General features: G+C 39.7%; 1 protein-coding gene across 1 annotated transcript in view; it reads left to right on the top strand.

Moving 5' to 3' along the window:
* ST8SIA1 (ST8 alpha-N-acetyl-neuraminide alpha-2,8-sialyltransferase 1) overlaps positions 1 to 2,737 on the top strand; it is a 165,051-nt gene extending 162,314 nt beyond the window's left edge. The window contains exon 5 of the mRNA XM_010855955.1: positions 1,870 to 2,737. Within this exon, the coding sequence (XP_010854257.1) occupies positions 1,870 to 2,356 (487 nt within the window). The 3' untranslated portion in view covers positions 2,357 to 2,737. The remainder of the gene's footprint in view (positions 1 to 1,869) is intronic.
* Positions 2,738 to 15,135: the final 12,398 nt, after the last annotated feature.

Raw genomic sequence — 15,135 nt, 5'->3', positions numbered from 1 at the left:
GAAAGCTGAGTGCCGAAGAGTTGATGCTTTTGAACTGTGGTGTTGGAGAAGACTCTTGAGAGTCCCCTGGACTGCAAGGAGATCCAGCCGGTCCATCCTAAAGGAGATCAGTCCTGGGTGTTCATTGGAAGGAATGATGCTGAAGCTGAAACTCCCATACTTTGACCACCTCATGTGAAGAGTTGACTCATTGGAAAAGACCCTGATGCTAGGAGGGATTGGGGGCAGGAGAAGAAGTGGACGACAGAGGATGAGATGGCTGGATGGCATCACCGACTCGATGGACATGAGTTTGAGTGAAATCCAGGAGTTGGTGATGGACAGGGAGGCCTGGCGTGCTGTGATTCACAGGGTCGCAAAGAGTCGGACATGACTGAGCAACTGAACTGACATGAATCAGCCATGGGTGTACATGTGTCCTCCCATCCTGAACCCCCCTCCCGGCTCCCTCTCCACCTCATCAGATGCTGGTTCTTTACCTGCATGTAACCTGAGACAAATGACTTCCATGTGGAAGAAGAAGAAGTTGCAAGGTCTTCCTCTCACTCTCTGTCTTTTTTCATTTGATCTACATCAGCAGTCCCTTAACTGGTCTCCAGGCCATCAGCTTCTTCCTTCCCCAGATCACCAGAGTCAGCTTTCTTGACAAAGACTGAGAGCTAAACAAATGATGGAATATTTGTAATCCAGGTAGTAAAGTGCTGTGCATACTCACTTCTGTGAAGGTTCCCCATCATCAGAGTGCAGTCCAAACAAATGAGAGACACACAAGGGTTTCTGCAACACACCTCATCTTCTGCCACTGCCTCCTCCAGTCATCCCTGCCTCGCTCATTCCAGAGACACAGAATCTCTATCACAGGATCTTTATCATTGCTTCAGGACTCTGTGCACCCTTGCAATTGGTATCTTTTATAGTCTCGTGGTTATTCTTCTTTTGTTCCCCTAAGGAAATGTATTTAAGTGCCATCCCCTCAATGTAGCTCTTTTTGGAACCCACTCTCCCAAGGCAGAATTATTTTTTCATCTGTATTCCATAGTAATTTATATAACTGTCAACTGTTTGTCTTAGAACATTAAAGTTATTATATTAAGTGCTTAATATATAATGTTAATGTAATATTATTATATTATATTAATGTGCTCAGTTATATTTTTGTTTCTAAAACTGGACTTGAATTTCTTTAGATCAAAAATTTTACTTCCCCAATGCCTGACACATAGGATGTCCACCATAAGTTTTAACTGAGTACATTTCAGTCAGAAATCCTCCTATATAATCCAAATTGAAAGAACATAGAAAAGTAGAGTTCTTTGGAGCTAGCAATGTGAGCAGCTCTCAGCAACCTTGTTTAATAGAAACAAGTCTTTCTTTTTCCATATATTATTATAGTTGTAGCATTCATTGATAAAGCTTCGTACCTGTAGAATCAGAGCATTTCAGTAGGAAGAATATCTCTGAAATGGTTCTTTTGATTTGCAGATGAAGAAAAAAGTCCTGTGTTTATGTCTGCCCCACAGGTAGCTTTTATCAAGTCTATTCAACAACCAACAACCTTTGAATTCATGAGTATTAAATCATTTTTATATTCCAGGCAAGTAAATTCTAAAAGAGAACAGCATGTGCGATGCATTTCAGTTCAAACAGAATCTCATTAAGAAATCTTAACCTAAGATGTTGGGGTGGGGGAAAGCCAGGCTACTTGATGAGAGATAATTGGTAAGTTCAAGGTGGGTTTTAAATCAAGAGAAGTGCTTTTTATGTTTTTTTGCAGAGATGACATGCCTATCAGGGCATCAGAAGAACTGTAGAGTGGGTATTGATGAGTTACTTTTCCCCGGGTTTAATTGAGCCTCTTCTCTTTGATAGGTTTCAGAACCTGCTGTGGTCCAGAAAGACGTTTGTGGACCACATGAAGGTCTATAACCACAGTTACATCTACATGCCTGCCTTTTCTATGAAGACGGGAACAGAGCCATCCCTCCGGGTTTATTACACACTGTCAGATGTTGGTGCCAATCAGACAGTGCTCTTTGCCAACCCCAACTTTCTGCGTAGCATTGGGAAGTTCTGGAAAAGTAGGGGAATTCACGCCAAGCGCCTGTCCACAGGACTTTTTCTGGTGAGCGCAGCCCTGGGCCTCTGTGAAGAGGTGGCCATCTATGGCTTCTGGCCCTTCTCGGTGAATATGCATGAACAGCCCATCAGCCACCACTACTATGATAATGTCCTGCCCTTTTCTGGCTTTCATGCCATGCCGGAGGAATTTCTTCAACTCTGGTATCTTCATAAAATTGGTGCACTGAGAATGCAGTTAGACCCATGTGAGGACAACTCACTCCAGCCCACTTCCTAGGGACTGTGGAAAAAGAAAGGACTGAGCCAGGGTATTTTTGTTAGGTTTTCTACGTAACTTCAAAAGGAAATGATCAGGTCATTTCATGGATTTGCATGGACAACTTGGAAAAAAATGACAACAGAAACCCAAGGGAAACTCTACTTTGACTATGGCTTGGAAGACAAAAAAAGAAGTGAACCATCCCATGAAATATTTGGCACATGGTGGATTTGCAACTAGTAATATGCTGATGAAGTGATGTTGGTAAAGCACATTTACATGAGAAGGTACAGTTCACAAACTAGTCAAAACTAGTTATTGAAGCTGAGGAATTAAGGTAGATTAAGTGAAATGCCAGAGTAGAAGTGTTACTGGTTATCAACCTGAACTGACTTAGTTTAAAAAAAAAAAGCTCTCTTAATCAGACTAACATTAGAACTATAGGTTTTTAAAAAATTCTTATTTAATTTTGCCCTATTTAAGGGCAGTGAGTAGGTGATGGGGTACATTTTTTAAAAATCCCTTACTGAGTAATATGGATACAAAACACTACAGCTGATAATTGTAATTTGTTGAACCAAGTCTTTGTTAACTAGAGTTCCCCTCCCTTCCATTTAAAAAATTGTTAAATAAGAATTACTTCCTCCCCTTTTGTCAAGTCCACTTAGACAATGTGAAACATTGTTGAATTTAGATTGTGTTGATTCATTGTCAGGAGGACAAATCACTTTCCCTCCTCGGAATTTAGGGCATAAACTCAGTTTTAGGTCTGCATTATGCAAGCCTATTTGCATTATTATTGTGTGTGCTCAGTTGCTCAGTTGTGTCCTACTCTCTGTGACCCCATGGACCATAGCCTGCCAGACTTCTCTGTCCATGGGATTTGGAGTGGGTTGTCATTTCCTATTTCACAGGATCTTCCTGACCCAGGGACCGAAACCCATATCTCTTGCTTATTATTTTAGTGCAAAAAACTAGAAATACAAGTGCATTATTTGTTTGCAAATTGGCATAATTATCTTCATAATTTAATATTCGGAGATGAAGTAAAGCACAATGACATCAAGCTTAGTCTCTGGAAGACAGACCGGAAGATACTCCCTTTTCTTTCTGCCATGGTAAATAGGTTCTCTCCAAGATGAAGCATATGCATGCACAGATAAAAGCATGCATAGACTCATGTACACTCATACACACACTCAGACAAAGCTAATTCCTGTGCAGCTATGAAAGCGGAACCCATATGACCTGGGATGGCAGAAATCTGTAACTCGTGTTGGAGAGCTATGAATGCATTACGTGCTACCTACCACACCTTGCTACAAGACAAACCAGCTTACTGGTTGCTGCTCTGATGCTCATACCAGCATGAGATGTGAGCCTTAGCCCCAAATCATTCCAAATGAACAGAACTGTTTTAGTGTATGTGACTCCTCCCCACCAACATCTCATGAGTAAATCCTGTGTCACATGCGGTCATCAACACATGGTTCACAGCAGTACAGGGATGTGAGTTAGTAGTTGTTGATTCCCTTAGTAACAGGTAGGACAGCTTAGAAGGCTTGCTACCTCAGCTTTGACACACTGCACACAAACTCTGTGGACAGTTTACAGGCAGCCAGATGTGTTTACATACAGAGAAAGGTAAAAGAAACCTCACATGGTCTTTGTGTTTGGGAATATCTTAATCTAAAAGGAGACAGTACATATCACTAACTTGATTCTTTGAAGTGTCACCAAAATGTAGGTAAACTGTACCCAAAAGTTCTGCTTCATTTTCCATGAAAAAGACGTAGTATACAATGTAGACCAAACCAGGTGGCAGTTTTGGGATGGATTCATTTAAATAATACCGAGATAACAAAGCCCTTGGGAAAATTCTACATCATTGGGATGTGGTGGTGCTCAGTCGCTCAGTCGTGTCCGACTCCTTGCAACCCCATGGACTTTAGGCCGCCAGGCTTCTCTGTCGATGGACTTTTCCAGAAAAGAATACTGAAGTGGGTTGCCATTTCCTACTCCAGGGGATCTTCCTGTCCAGGCAATTTCTAAATAAGATTGAATATTAAGGTTATTATAGAGATCAACAGTTAAAATATGACTGGTGACATAACACAGATTCTATTGATACTTAGAAAGTTAAGAATTTAAGGATATTGATTCTGTGCAGATCCAATTTGCTCTTTTGATCCTATTTGGCAGCAAAAATGTAATGAGAATGTGCTATGAGTGAGTTGCACTAAATATGCACTGTATGTGCAATCCTGAATATATTTCCTCTTTTGAGCTGTTATTATTATTTAATAACTACCTGAAAAAGAATGCATTTTTACCTATACACTTCATCAAAATATAAAAGGCCTAACAAAAAACACACATAAAAGTTAATAAAATAGATAATACTCAAATTAGTGCTTTAATTGTTGATTGTTAAAATCAGTAATTAATGAACTCCATCGAACTCATGTGTCTTGGCTCCATTGAAGATGTCTTCTGGAAAATTTTGCATTTTGTAATTCCTGGGCTAGGTTTGTGCAAGAGATTTGTACAGTGGTTAGTTGTACATTTGGGGCTTCTGAAAGGCAAGCAAATGGATAGAGTATAATTAGATCACGGCTTCTTAACTGGAGTGATTCTCCTCCTCTATCTGGTGACATTTGCCAGTGTTGGAGAAGGCGATGGCACCCCACTCCAGTACTCTTGCCTGGAAAATCCCATGGATGGAAGAGCCTGGTAGGCTGCAGTCCATGGGGTCGCGAAGAGTCGGACACGACTGAGCGACTTCACTTTGACTTTTCACTTTCATGCATTGGAGAAGGAAATGGCAACCCACTCCAGTGTTCTTGCCTGGAGAATCCCAGGGACAGGGGAGCCTGGTGGGCTGCCGTCTATGGGGTCACACAGTCAGACACGACTGAAGCGACTTAGCAGCAGCAGCAGCAGCAGACTTTTTTGTGGGATCTTAGTTCCCCCACCAGAGATGGAACCCAGGCCCTCGGCAGTGAAAGCTCAGAGTCCTGACCACTGGATCACCAGGGAATTCTTAGGAGACATTTTTGATGGTCGTGGCTTGGAGGGTGCTGCCAGTATCTAGTGGATAGAGGCCAGGGGTCCTACTAAAGATCTACAATGCACAGAGCAGCCCCCCCAACAAAGAATTACCCATGTGAAAATCCCAGTAGTGCCAAGGTTGAGAAACCCCAGATTAGACCAAAATGATATTTTGATTATCCCATATTATCTTCACTTATATGCTCATGTCATTCAAAGTATGACTACAATTTAATGGGAATGCTTTCTCAGAGTAGATTACAGTTTGGCATTATTTTATAGTGATAATTCACAAGTATGCCATACATATTTCCTTTTCTGTGGTTAGATATATCTCAATGTAGGAGTTGTGAGTGTGTATGCTTATGTGTGTGTACATGTGCTTATAGCATAAAGTTAGTATATCCATCCTTATTGGAATATATGTGTTCCTAAGTGAGGATCTTTCTAGAATTATCTCGCACAGTACTCTGGCATACTCTATTACTCTTAAGTTAAATTCTAAGCTCCCATTATTTTATTTTTTTGAAATTGAGACCTTCAGAATTGGGCCTCATTATTTGTCAAATTTGGTTGAGTACATTTTAATGTTACTGACCCTTAAGATTCAGCTCAGAAGAGAGTTAGGTTGCACACATGTGTTGTAGACACATTTCATAAGAAAGTATTTCATCACTTTTGATGCACCTGCAAGGAGAAGGCATCATCCTCTAACATATTAGTCTAATTTTTAAGTTACATTTCAGTGGCAAAAATTAGGTTGCTCCATGGGGATAAATGAGGGGATGAAGAGACTGAAAATGAGTACCTGATGTGAATTTTTATTTTTATTAGCTCCATATGGAGAACTGCACTAATATTATGGGTCATGAGTAAGAAAGACTTCTGTTTGATTTTAATCAGACTTAGGTCAAATTAAGATGCCTGAAGGATTAAGTCTTTCATAAGAAAGTAATTTTTTATATGAAAGATTTTTTATGGAAGAAGACACTGGACACATGCTTTCTATAGAGTATTTGACCAACAGTTTATACAACACTGTGCGTCTAAATTGAAAGTAACACAAGAAGTTAAGGCGTGCTTCCTGGATTTTTTTCTGTATAGTTCACTTTTACCTGTTTTAACAAGGGCGAATGATTCAAAATGATACAGAGATCCAGAGTGACAGATGTTCAAACAGTACTCTGTTTTTTGGCTTTGTGCTGTTTTAGGCCCTTTTCTGGACTAAAAACCTTGTTTAGGTTAAATATAACTTGTACCTGAAGCAATGGGCAACCTGGCTTAAAAATCTATTTGGAAAACAACTGGGGAAATCCTAGGATTCTGAATTTGCCAAAAGTATTCTGAGATTAGTCCAAAGCTTTACAGTAGTATTAGTGATAATTTCAAATAGAAATAATAACCCATAACATTGTCAGCAACTCAGGTAGGTTTGTCATTTTATTATATACCACCTCCTGTTTCTCAGTTTGGAAAATCAGTCACCTAGGGTTTTCATTTCTATGTTTAAAAATACTGATTGTATGAAAATTTTAACTGATAAACCCTTGTTAGGAGGGACCTAAAGAGGAAAAAAAAAGTCACAGTCCACTGAAAACTTCAGGAGATGCTTATTGGATTGTATAAAAACTTTCCCACCAAAATCAGGTAATGTATGCTCTCTGTCAGTAGAGTTTCAAAGATCAAACTCTAAGAGGACTTTTATGGGAGCTTTAGGAAGAGCATGTGGAGGAATAAGGCTTGAGAACAATACTGTGCTTTTTATTTCTTCTTTTTCCCAGTGTAGAGGTCTCCTCTGAGATGATCTGATTTTGGTGGGCACACATCAGGGATGGACATGGGCGGACAATACTGAGGCACCTGCAACGTGGGTCAAGCCTCTTAGAAGATGAACAGTGTGTGGTGTGTGTGTGTGTGTGTGTGTGTGTATGTATGTGTTAGTCACTCAGTTGTGTCTGATTCTTTGCATACCCATGGACTATAGGCCGCCATGTCCTCTGTCCGTGGGATTCTCCAGGCAAGAATACTGGAGTGCGTAGCCATGCCCTTCAGGGGATCTTCCCAACCCAGGGATCTAACCCAGGTTTCCTGCATGGCAGGCAGATTCTTTACCCTTTGAGCCACCAGGGAAGCCCCAAATGAACAGAAAATACAACTGAATATGACTAGCAGTTTAGGCAACTTCAGTGAACAGCATGCTGGGGTGAAGAAGAGGCAAATGGAAAGGAAGAAAAACCCAGTCCCCAAGCTTTCCAGGTACAAAGGGTCAGAGAAGTCTCTGCTCTTGGCTTTGGCCTTCCAGCACTCTCTATCTCTGTCTACTACCACAGAAGATCTCCAGGCTTTGAGGTCAAGCTAGTAGTCTTGTGATTAGAGAGTTGGTGTGCAAATTTGCTGGGAAGCTTAAAATTTTACACTTAAACATTAAACATTTCTTTTTTTTTTGATTTATACTTGTGCTCTGTAAATTTGGGTGTCCCATGATAGAATTCTGATCATCTTGACCTAATTATGGCCCTGCCAGCCTTTATTAAAAATGAAACATTTTCCCCCCACTTTGATGCATTTTTTCTAAGTTCTCGAACCTGGGAAGATATCAAATATTCTACTAGTTCTCCAGTAGCCTAGAGAAAGCTCTGGAGATGCATGCAAAGGCCTAGACTGCCTGTTTATAAATTCCTAAATAAGAAGCTACTGTATTTAGGTTGAACACCATAGAATTTCTATTTTGTAAGTGAAAGGAAATTTATGTGAATCTCCAATTGTGTTGGCCATTTTTTTTCCTATTGTAAGAAAATGGATACTACTGACTTTACTCCCAGCGTAGGCCTATCTGAATTTTTTACCTGAAATAAATACATGAGTGGAAAACTCATTCACACATAACACAAAAATTCCACTTGTCATTGCAATAAGAAAAAAATATGTGCTTCCATTTCCTTCTGATTTTCTGGTGCCAGCATTTCTGATTTGTTCTGCTCTAATAGTTAAGGAATAAATAACATTATAAATTAACTTATAATACTTGAGATCACTTGTATGATAGCCAAAGCCCATAACTATAAATTCTAAAGCACAGAAGAGGAATTATATTTTGGCTATGGTCACTCATTTACCTACCTCCTGTATTCATATTGATCTCTACATTGTGCTAAAATTCTTTCTGATTTGCTTTCTTGTTGAAGCTATGGGATATAATCAATAATGTGCAACGACCTTGAAGTTTTATAGAATACTGTCTAAATGTATTGATCATGTCTCTTTCTGCTTCTATATAATTAGATTTTCTCCAGTTATTTGTCATTTTAAAAGCTCCTGTTTCACATGATACGAATAAACATCTAAGAGATGTGATTTTATCCAGGGCAGAGAAAATTAGGAGATAGATATGTCTGTTTTTCTCTCTACCATAAGACAAATGGAGAACTGTCATTAAAAAAAAGGAGTTTAATGAAAATGACAGAACAAAAATCAGGGCTTTGAGAGGGACCACTGGGAGGAATCTTTATTTTTTTAATCAAAGTACATTTGCTTACAATGTTGTGTTTCTACTGTACAGCAAAGTGAATCAACGATACATGTACATATATCCCCCCATTTTGGATTTCTGTCCCATTTAGTTCCCCATGGAGGATTGGGTAGATAGAGTTCCCTAAGCTATACAGTAGCTTCTCATTAGTTATCTATTTTATACACAGTGTATGTATGTCAGTGGGCGGGATCTTAGTGTGCAGTGAAGAGGAAGCATGGAGGTGGTTGTCCTTGTTGTCAGCCCCAAGAACCTTTTCAAAACATTTTAAAGGAAATACATTGTCATGTAACTGTTATTGTTAATGATGGAAACATGCTAGAGGAAGCAGTGTGAGACTGTGCAACGCTTGGGGAAAAAAGAAGAAGTTACCTACTTGGACCCTCAGGGTCTAAACTCTTCCCCACTTCCTGTCCTCTCCACGTTGGGTTTTCTTTGGTGTTTGAGCCTGAATATGCAAACACTCCCATTCTCACACCCTTGTCCATCTCTACCTTGATGCATACTCACAAAATAAGGTGATTTTGATCTTTTGTCATGATGAGGCAGCAATATAGTAGCAAGTGTCACCTTGAACTTGACCCTTTGAAACATGATCACCATGTGCTATGCATAAAGTTAGCTTTCGTTACTGCTCCCACAATTATACCTCAGTAAAAGGCTTTTATATTCATTATTACTTAGGCAGACTAGATGTGTTTTCTCTCCTATGTGCTAGTGTAAACACACACATACACACACCCCTTACATTAGTTAGGCCCATTGAAAGAGAAAGATGGCTGACCTGGTTGGGGGTGGCAGAGGGTGCCTTAACTTTTTCTGGCTTGGCTCCCACTTCCTTATGTATTTCCTTCGTGTACCCCTGTCACTCTAGAGGTGTAACCATGTCTGTTCCAAGTTGTATCTTTATCATCAGCAAGAACTCTTACAAGTGTAGTGAATGTGACTATTTTATATAAATGCACAATAGTATCTAGGCCTTGGAGACATCTGATAACAGTATGTAAATATCCTTTGTTGAAGTAGTAGAACCTGCTCATAGGGAATGCCTTAGGTGATAGCTGCAGAAGGACACAGACTAAAAATGCTTGTTTTTTCAGCAAATTCTAGCATTCGTGGAAGCAAGAAAACAATTTTTTCCCCATTTCTCATTTATTCTTTAACACCAATCCATTGGGCTTTCTTGTTGAAAGGTTTCTAGAGACTTTCATAATGTGTATTGTTGTTGTTTAGTCACTAAGTCACGTCAGACTCTTTGTGACCCCGTGGAATGTAGCTTGCCAGCCTCCTCTATCCGTGGGGTTTTCCAGGCAAATATACTGAAGTGGGTAGCTATTTCCTTCTCCAGGGGATCTTCCTGACCCAGGGATGGAATGCATGTCTCCTGCACTGGCAGGATTCATTACCACTTAGCCACCAGGGAAGCCCTCATAATAATGTGTATAGGGTTCACAATTTGTGATGATTGATGACCACTGGGGTACGTCAGAGACACTAAAAAGGGGTGAGAACAGACAACACGGAAGCTCCACTGAACAAGAGAGCTCCACTGAAGAGCTAGCCTCGGGGCTTCCCTAGTGGTCCACTGGTTAAGAATCTGTACTTCCACAGCAGAGGGTATGGGTTCCATCCCTGGTCCAGGAATTAAGATCCCTCCTGCCAAGCGACACAGCCCAAAAATTAAAAGGAAAATTAAAAAGGAAAAAAGAAAAAGCTTGCCTAAATTTTTGAAAGTCTGGAACATGACTAGAACTTCAGTCACCATACAATGTAGTTGGTCTGAAAAGCTTTGAAAAAGAAAATTTCTCTTTAACTTGATGATTGAACATTATATATTATTCTGCATGTGTGAAGGCTATTTTTCAAGAGTAAATTTGCAGAGACTAGAGCTCAGGAAAAAAATAGAAAAATTCAAATAGACTTTCTCATGCAGTGTAGTCTGACTCCAAGTCGATAGATGCAATAATTCTGGAAAAGATGTTAGATTAGACCATAAAATTGAAATCACTTTTGAACTGTATGTAAAATTACTTCTTCCTAATAAAGCCAAACTCCACTGGCAGTAGGTATGGGGAAAATCAGTGCTCTTCATTTCTTTTTTTTTTTTTAGTTTCATAGAAAATGTAGCAGGTAAGAAAAAAACTTTAATTGGTACTTTTTATAGTATGACTTGAAAAAAACGGTATCTCTGTTGGTTCTGCTGAGTTGTTCTTTCCACAGAATTTAAATGCAATGTCATAGGAGGAGGTTTGCTGTTAAAACATGTCTTTTTCTTTGCTGTGTTCATTGTAATTATGGCTGGTACTGAGAAGTTTCAGTAAGTTTCAATTTCTCTACCTCCCTTACTTGGAGAAATTTTGGAAATGTACTCTGTGAATAAAATGTTTTTTTATATAGCTTGTGAAGTCTTTTTATTTCCCAGAAGCATTTGGGTAATTCTATTTTCTTTTCTTCCTTTATTTTTGTATGCATATCAGCTACACTTTTTTTTTTTTCTTTCTGGGTGCAAATTCAGTGCTATTTAGTGAGAAAATTACTTTAGAAATACAGAATTATAAATGCTGTGTCTAGGATACAAGGACATTATTTGTACTTCTTATGCCCGTGAAAGTTACTATCTACTGGGCAACATAAAGTAGAAAGAAAATGGAATATTTATTTAACATGGTGTATGTACATGAACCCACTTTTTCCAGGGATAACATTTTTCCTGAATGCAATAATTCAGTATCAGTATGTGTGTCCTTGAGATACATTAAAAAATTTCCAACAAGGTTCAAAATATTTCAATTCAGTGACTTGGACAAGCCTAAGTGTGCCTTCTTGCCTAAATTATTTAGATAACTGCTTCAAACTCCCATTTTCCCTTGAGCTCTGGTGGCCCCGTTCTGCCACTTTTTCAAGAGGGAGCGATATCAGGAAAAATGACCTTGGTCCATCCATTACCATGCACTTCACCTCAGAAATGACCAGGTGCTTTGTGCAGTTCTCCTTATTAATTCTCTGACTTCATTCTCACATAACAGCTTTTTGGACTGTAGCTATTTTAGGAAAGGACATTCTATTACCTAATGTTAAATCTTCATGAGGTTTAGCTGAATCACTTGGGAGAAAAGGACAGAGCTCCAGCATAAATGTGGGTTACTCTAATCTATTCTCAGATCACATGAGAAAAATAGATCCTGCTTGTTTTCACCAACTATCATTAAGTAAAAAAATCTAGGTATTACTGAATCCTGCTGTTCTACGTTATTTTGATTTAAGCCTTCAAAAGCAGATATTAAGAGTCCAAAGGCATTAATTATCAAGAATTCCTAAACCGAAGTAAAGGGTAATTACATGTCACAGACTGTATTTTTGCTTGAAAAATTATTATTTGGATATTCAGTTAGATTCTTGGTGATAAAGGTCTAAACACATAGGATGATTGAATTAAATCTTGTGAAGTTCATTGTGAGTGATCAGGAAACCATGGAATGAAATTGAGGCCCTATCTCCTAATGCTTAATGCGTGATTCTGAAACATATTAACTAGTTTCTAGGATTTTGAAAATATGGGAAAACAAATACTTTGTTAACTCTTTTATATGGATAGAAAGTTAATTTCTGTCCTCCACAAGAGTCATGGTTTCCAGGCATGAATTAAAAAATCAGCCTCAATATTTGGAAACTTTTTCATCATAAACAATGAAATCAAAAATTATGTTACAAAACAATCAAGAGTTTATTGGTCTCAAGATATCCTTTGATCAAGAGGATTCTGACCTTTGTGTGTGGTGGAAGAGGGCACAGTAAGAATGGAGTATGAGTGTTCCTTTGGTGAGTCTGCTGTAATTAACATCACACCAGGTGAATTACTGATCTGTTTGGAAATGGTTTTATATTGGCCTATGCTGTTAATGCTTGGGCACCCAGCAGTGGTGAAAGCAGGATTATTGATTGTATGTACAATCTCCATCAGTTCCGTTCAGTTCAGTCACTCAGTTGTGTTCGACTCTTTGCCACCCCTTGAATCGCAGCACGCCAGACCTCCCTGTCCATCATCAACTCCCGGAGTTCACCCAGACTCACGCCCATCGAATCAGTGATGCCATCCAGCCATCTCATCCTCTGTCTTCCCCTTCTCCTCCTGCCCCCCAATCCCTCCCAGCATCAGAGTCTTTTCCAATGAGTCAACTCTTCACATGAGGTGGCCAAAGTACTGGAATTTCAGCTTTAGCATCATTCCTTCCAAAGAAATCCCAGGGTTGATCTCCTTCAGAATGGACTGGTTGGATCTCCTTGCAGTCCAAGGGACTCTCAAGAGTCTTCTCCAACACCACAGTTCAAAAGCATCAATTCTTCTGCACTCAGCTTTCTTCACAGTCTAACTCTCACATCCGTCCATGACCACAGGAAAAACCATAGCCTTGACTAGACGGACCTTTGTTGGCAAAGTAATGTCTGCTTTTGAATATGCTATCTAGGTTGGACATAACTTTTCTTCCAAGGAGTAAGCGTCTTTTAATTTCATGGCTGCAGTCACCAACAATTACTAAAAGAATTTTGTATATAGAAGACTATCAAGAACCGAGAAAAGAGATTCATGGTATCTGTACAACGTACTGTTTTGTCTCGATCTCTTATAAAGGTTAAGACTGAGATGGGGACAGTTAATACCTTAAAAGGTCAAGAGTGCTTTCAGTGCTTTCCATCATGGAGATGCAGCAGTTTGTTGTCATTGGAGTAGACATTTATTCTGGATTTGTCTTTATTGTCCTCAGTGCTCCTGCTATCACCACCATCTTCTATGGCTTATGTATATATTACATACATCACCATCTACAACGACTTATGTACCATATTGGTATATATAACACACAGCGTCCTTTTGACCATGGACGTATTTTACAGTAACTGCAGCTGCAAAATTAAAAGACGTTTACTCCTTGGAAGAATAGCTATGACAAAGGTGCTGCTGCTGCTGCTAAGTCACATCAGTCGTGTCCAACTCTGTGCGACCCCATAGACGGCAGCCCACCAGGCTTCCCGTCCCTGGGATTCTCCAGGCAAGAACACTGGAGTGGGTTGCCATTTCCTTCTCCAGTGCATGAAAGTGAAAAGTGAAAGTGAAGTCGTGTCCGACTCTTAGCGACCCCACAGACTGTAGCCTACCAGGCTCCTCATCCATGGGATTCTCCAGGCAAGAGTACTGGAGTGGGGTGCCATTGTCCTCTCTGATGACAAAGCTAGACAGTGTATTAAAAAGCAGAGACCTTACTTTCTTAACAAAGGTCCATATAGTCAAAGCTATGGTTTTTCCAGTAGTCATGTATGGATGTGAGAGTTGGACTATAAAGAAGGCTGAGCACCAAAGAATTGATGCTTTCGAACTGTGGTGCTGGAGAAGACTCTCTTGAGAGTCTCTTGGACAGCAAAGAGATTAAACCAGTGAATCCTAAAGGAAATCAACCCTGAATATTCATTGGAAGGATTGATGCTGAAGCTGAAGCTCCAATACTTTGGGCATCTGATGTGAAGAGCTGAGTCATTAGGAGAGACCTGGTTGCTGGGAAGGATTGAAGGCAGGAGGAGAAGGGGATGACAGAGGATGAGATGGTTGGATGGCATCCCTGACTCAATGGACATGAGTTTGAGCAAGTTCTGGGAGATAGTGAAGGACAGGGAAGCCTGGCATGCTGCAGTTCATGGGATCGCAGAGTCGGACACAACTTAGTGACTGAACAACAACAATATTTTACAGCAAAATAAGTGCAGAAAGGAGCTTATGTCTATGGAATTAACAAGTATTACTCTTTATCACAGGCTTCCCAGGTGGCACTAGTGGTAAAGAACCTGCCTGCCAATCCATTAGACATAGATGTGGGTTCAATCTCTGGGTTGGGAAGATTCCCTGGAGAAGGGTACTGCAACCCACTCCAGTATTATTGCATGGAAAATTCCATGGACAGGGGAGCCTGGCATGCTGTAATCCATGGAGTTGCAAAGAGATGGACATGACTGGGCAACTGAAAAACAACAACTACATGCTTGTATTGCTGTTTAATTCAGAATATTTTCTAATTACATTGTGACTCTTCTTTAGTTCATGGGTTTTAGACATATACATTTCAATTTCCAAATATATGGAAGGTTTACTAGTATGTTTTTGCTATCTCTTTCTAAATTTAATTCTCTCATGATCAGGAAATATGCTATGCATGATTTGAATTTTTTG

This window comes from Bison bison, unplaced genomic scaffold (genome assembly GCF_000754665.1).
Source record: "Bison bison bison isolate TAMUID 2011002044 unplaced genomic scaffold, Bison_UMD1.0 scf7180017864370, whole genome shotgun sequence".
NCBI classification, from domain to species: domain Eukaryota; kingdom Metazoa; phylum Chordata; class Mammalia; order Artiodactyla; family Bovidae; genus Bison; species Bison bison.
Note: the sequence above shows the minus strand (reverse complement) of the source record. Positions and strands in the feature narration are given on the sequence as shown.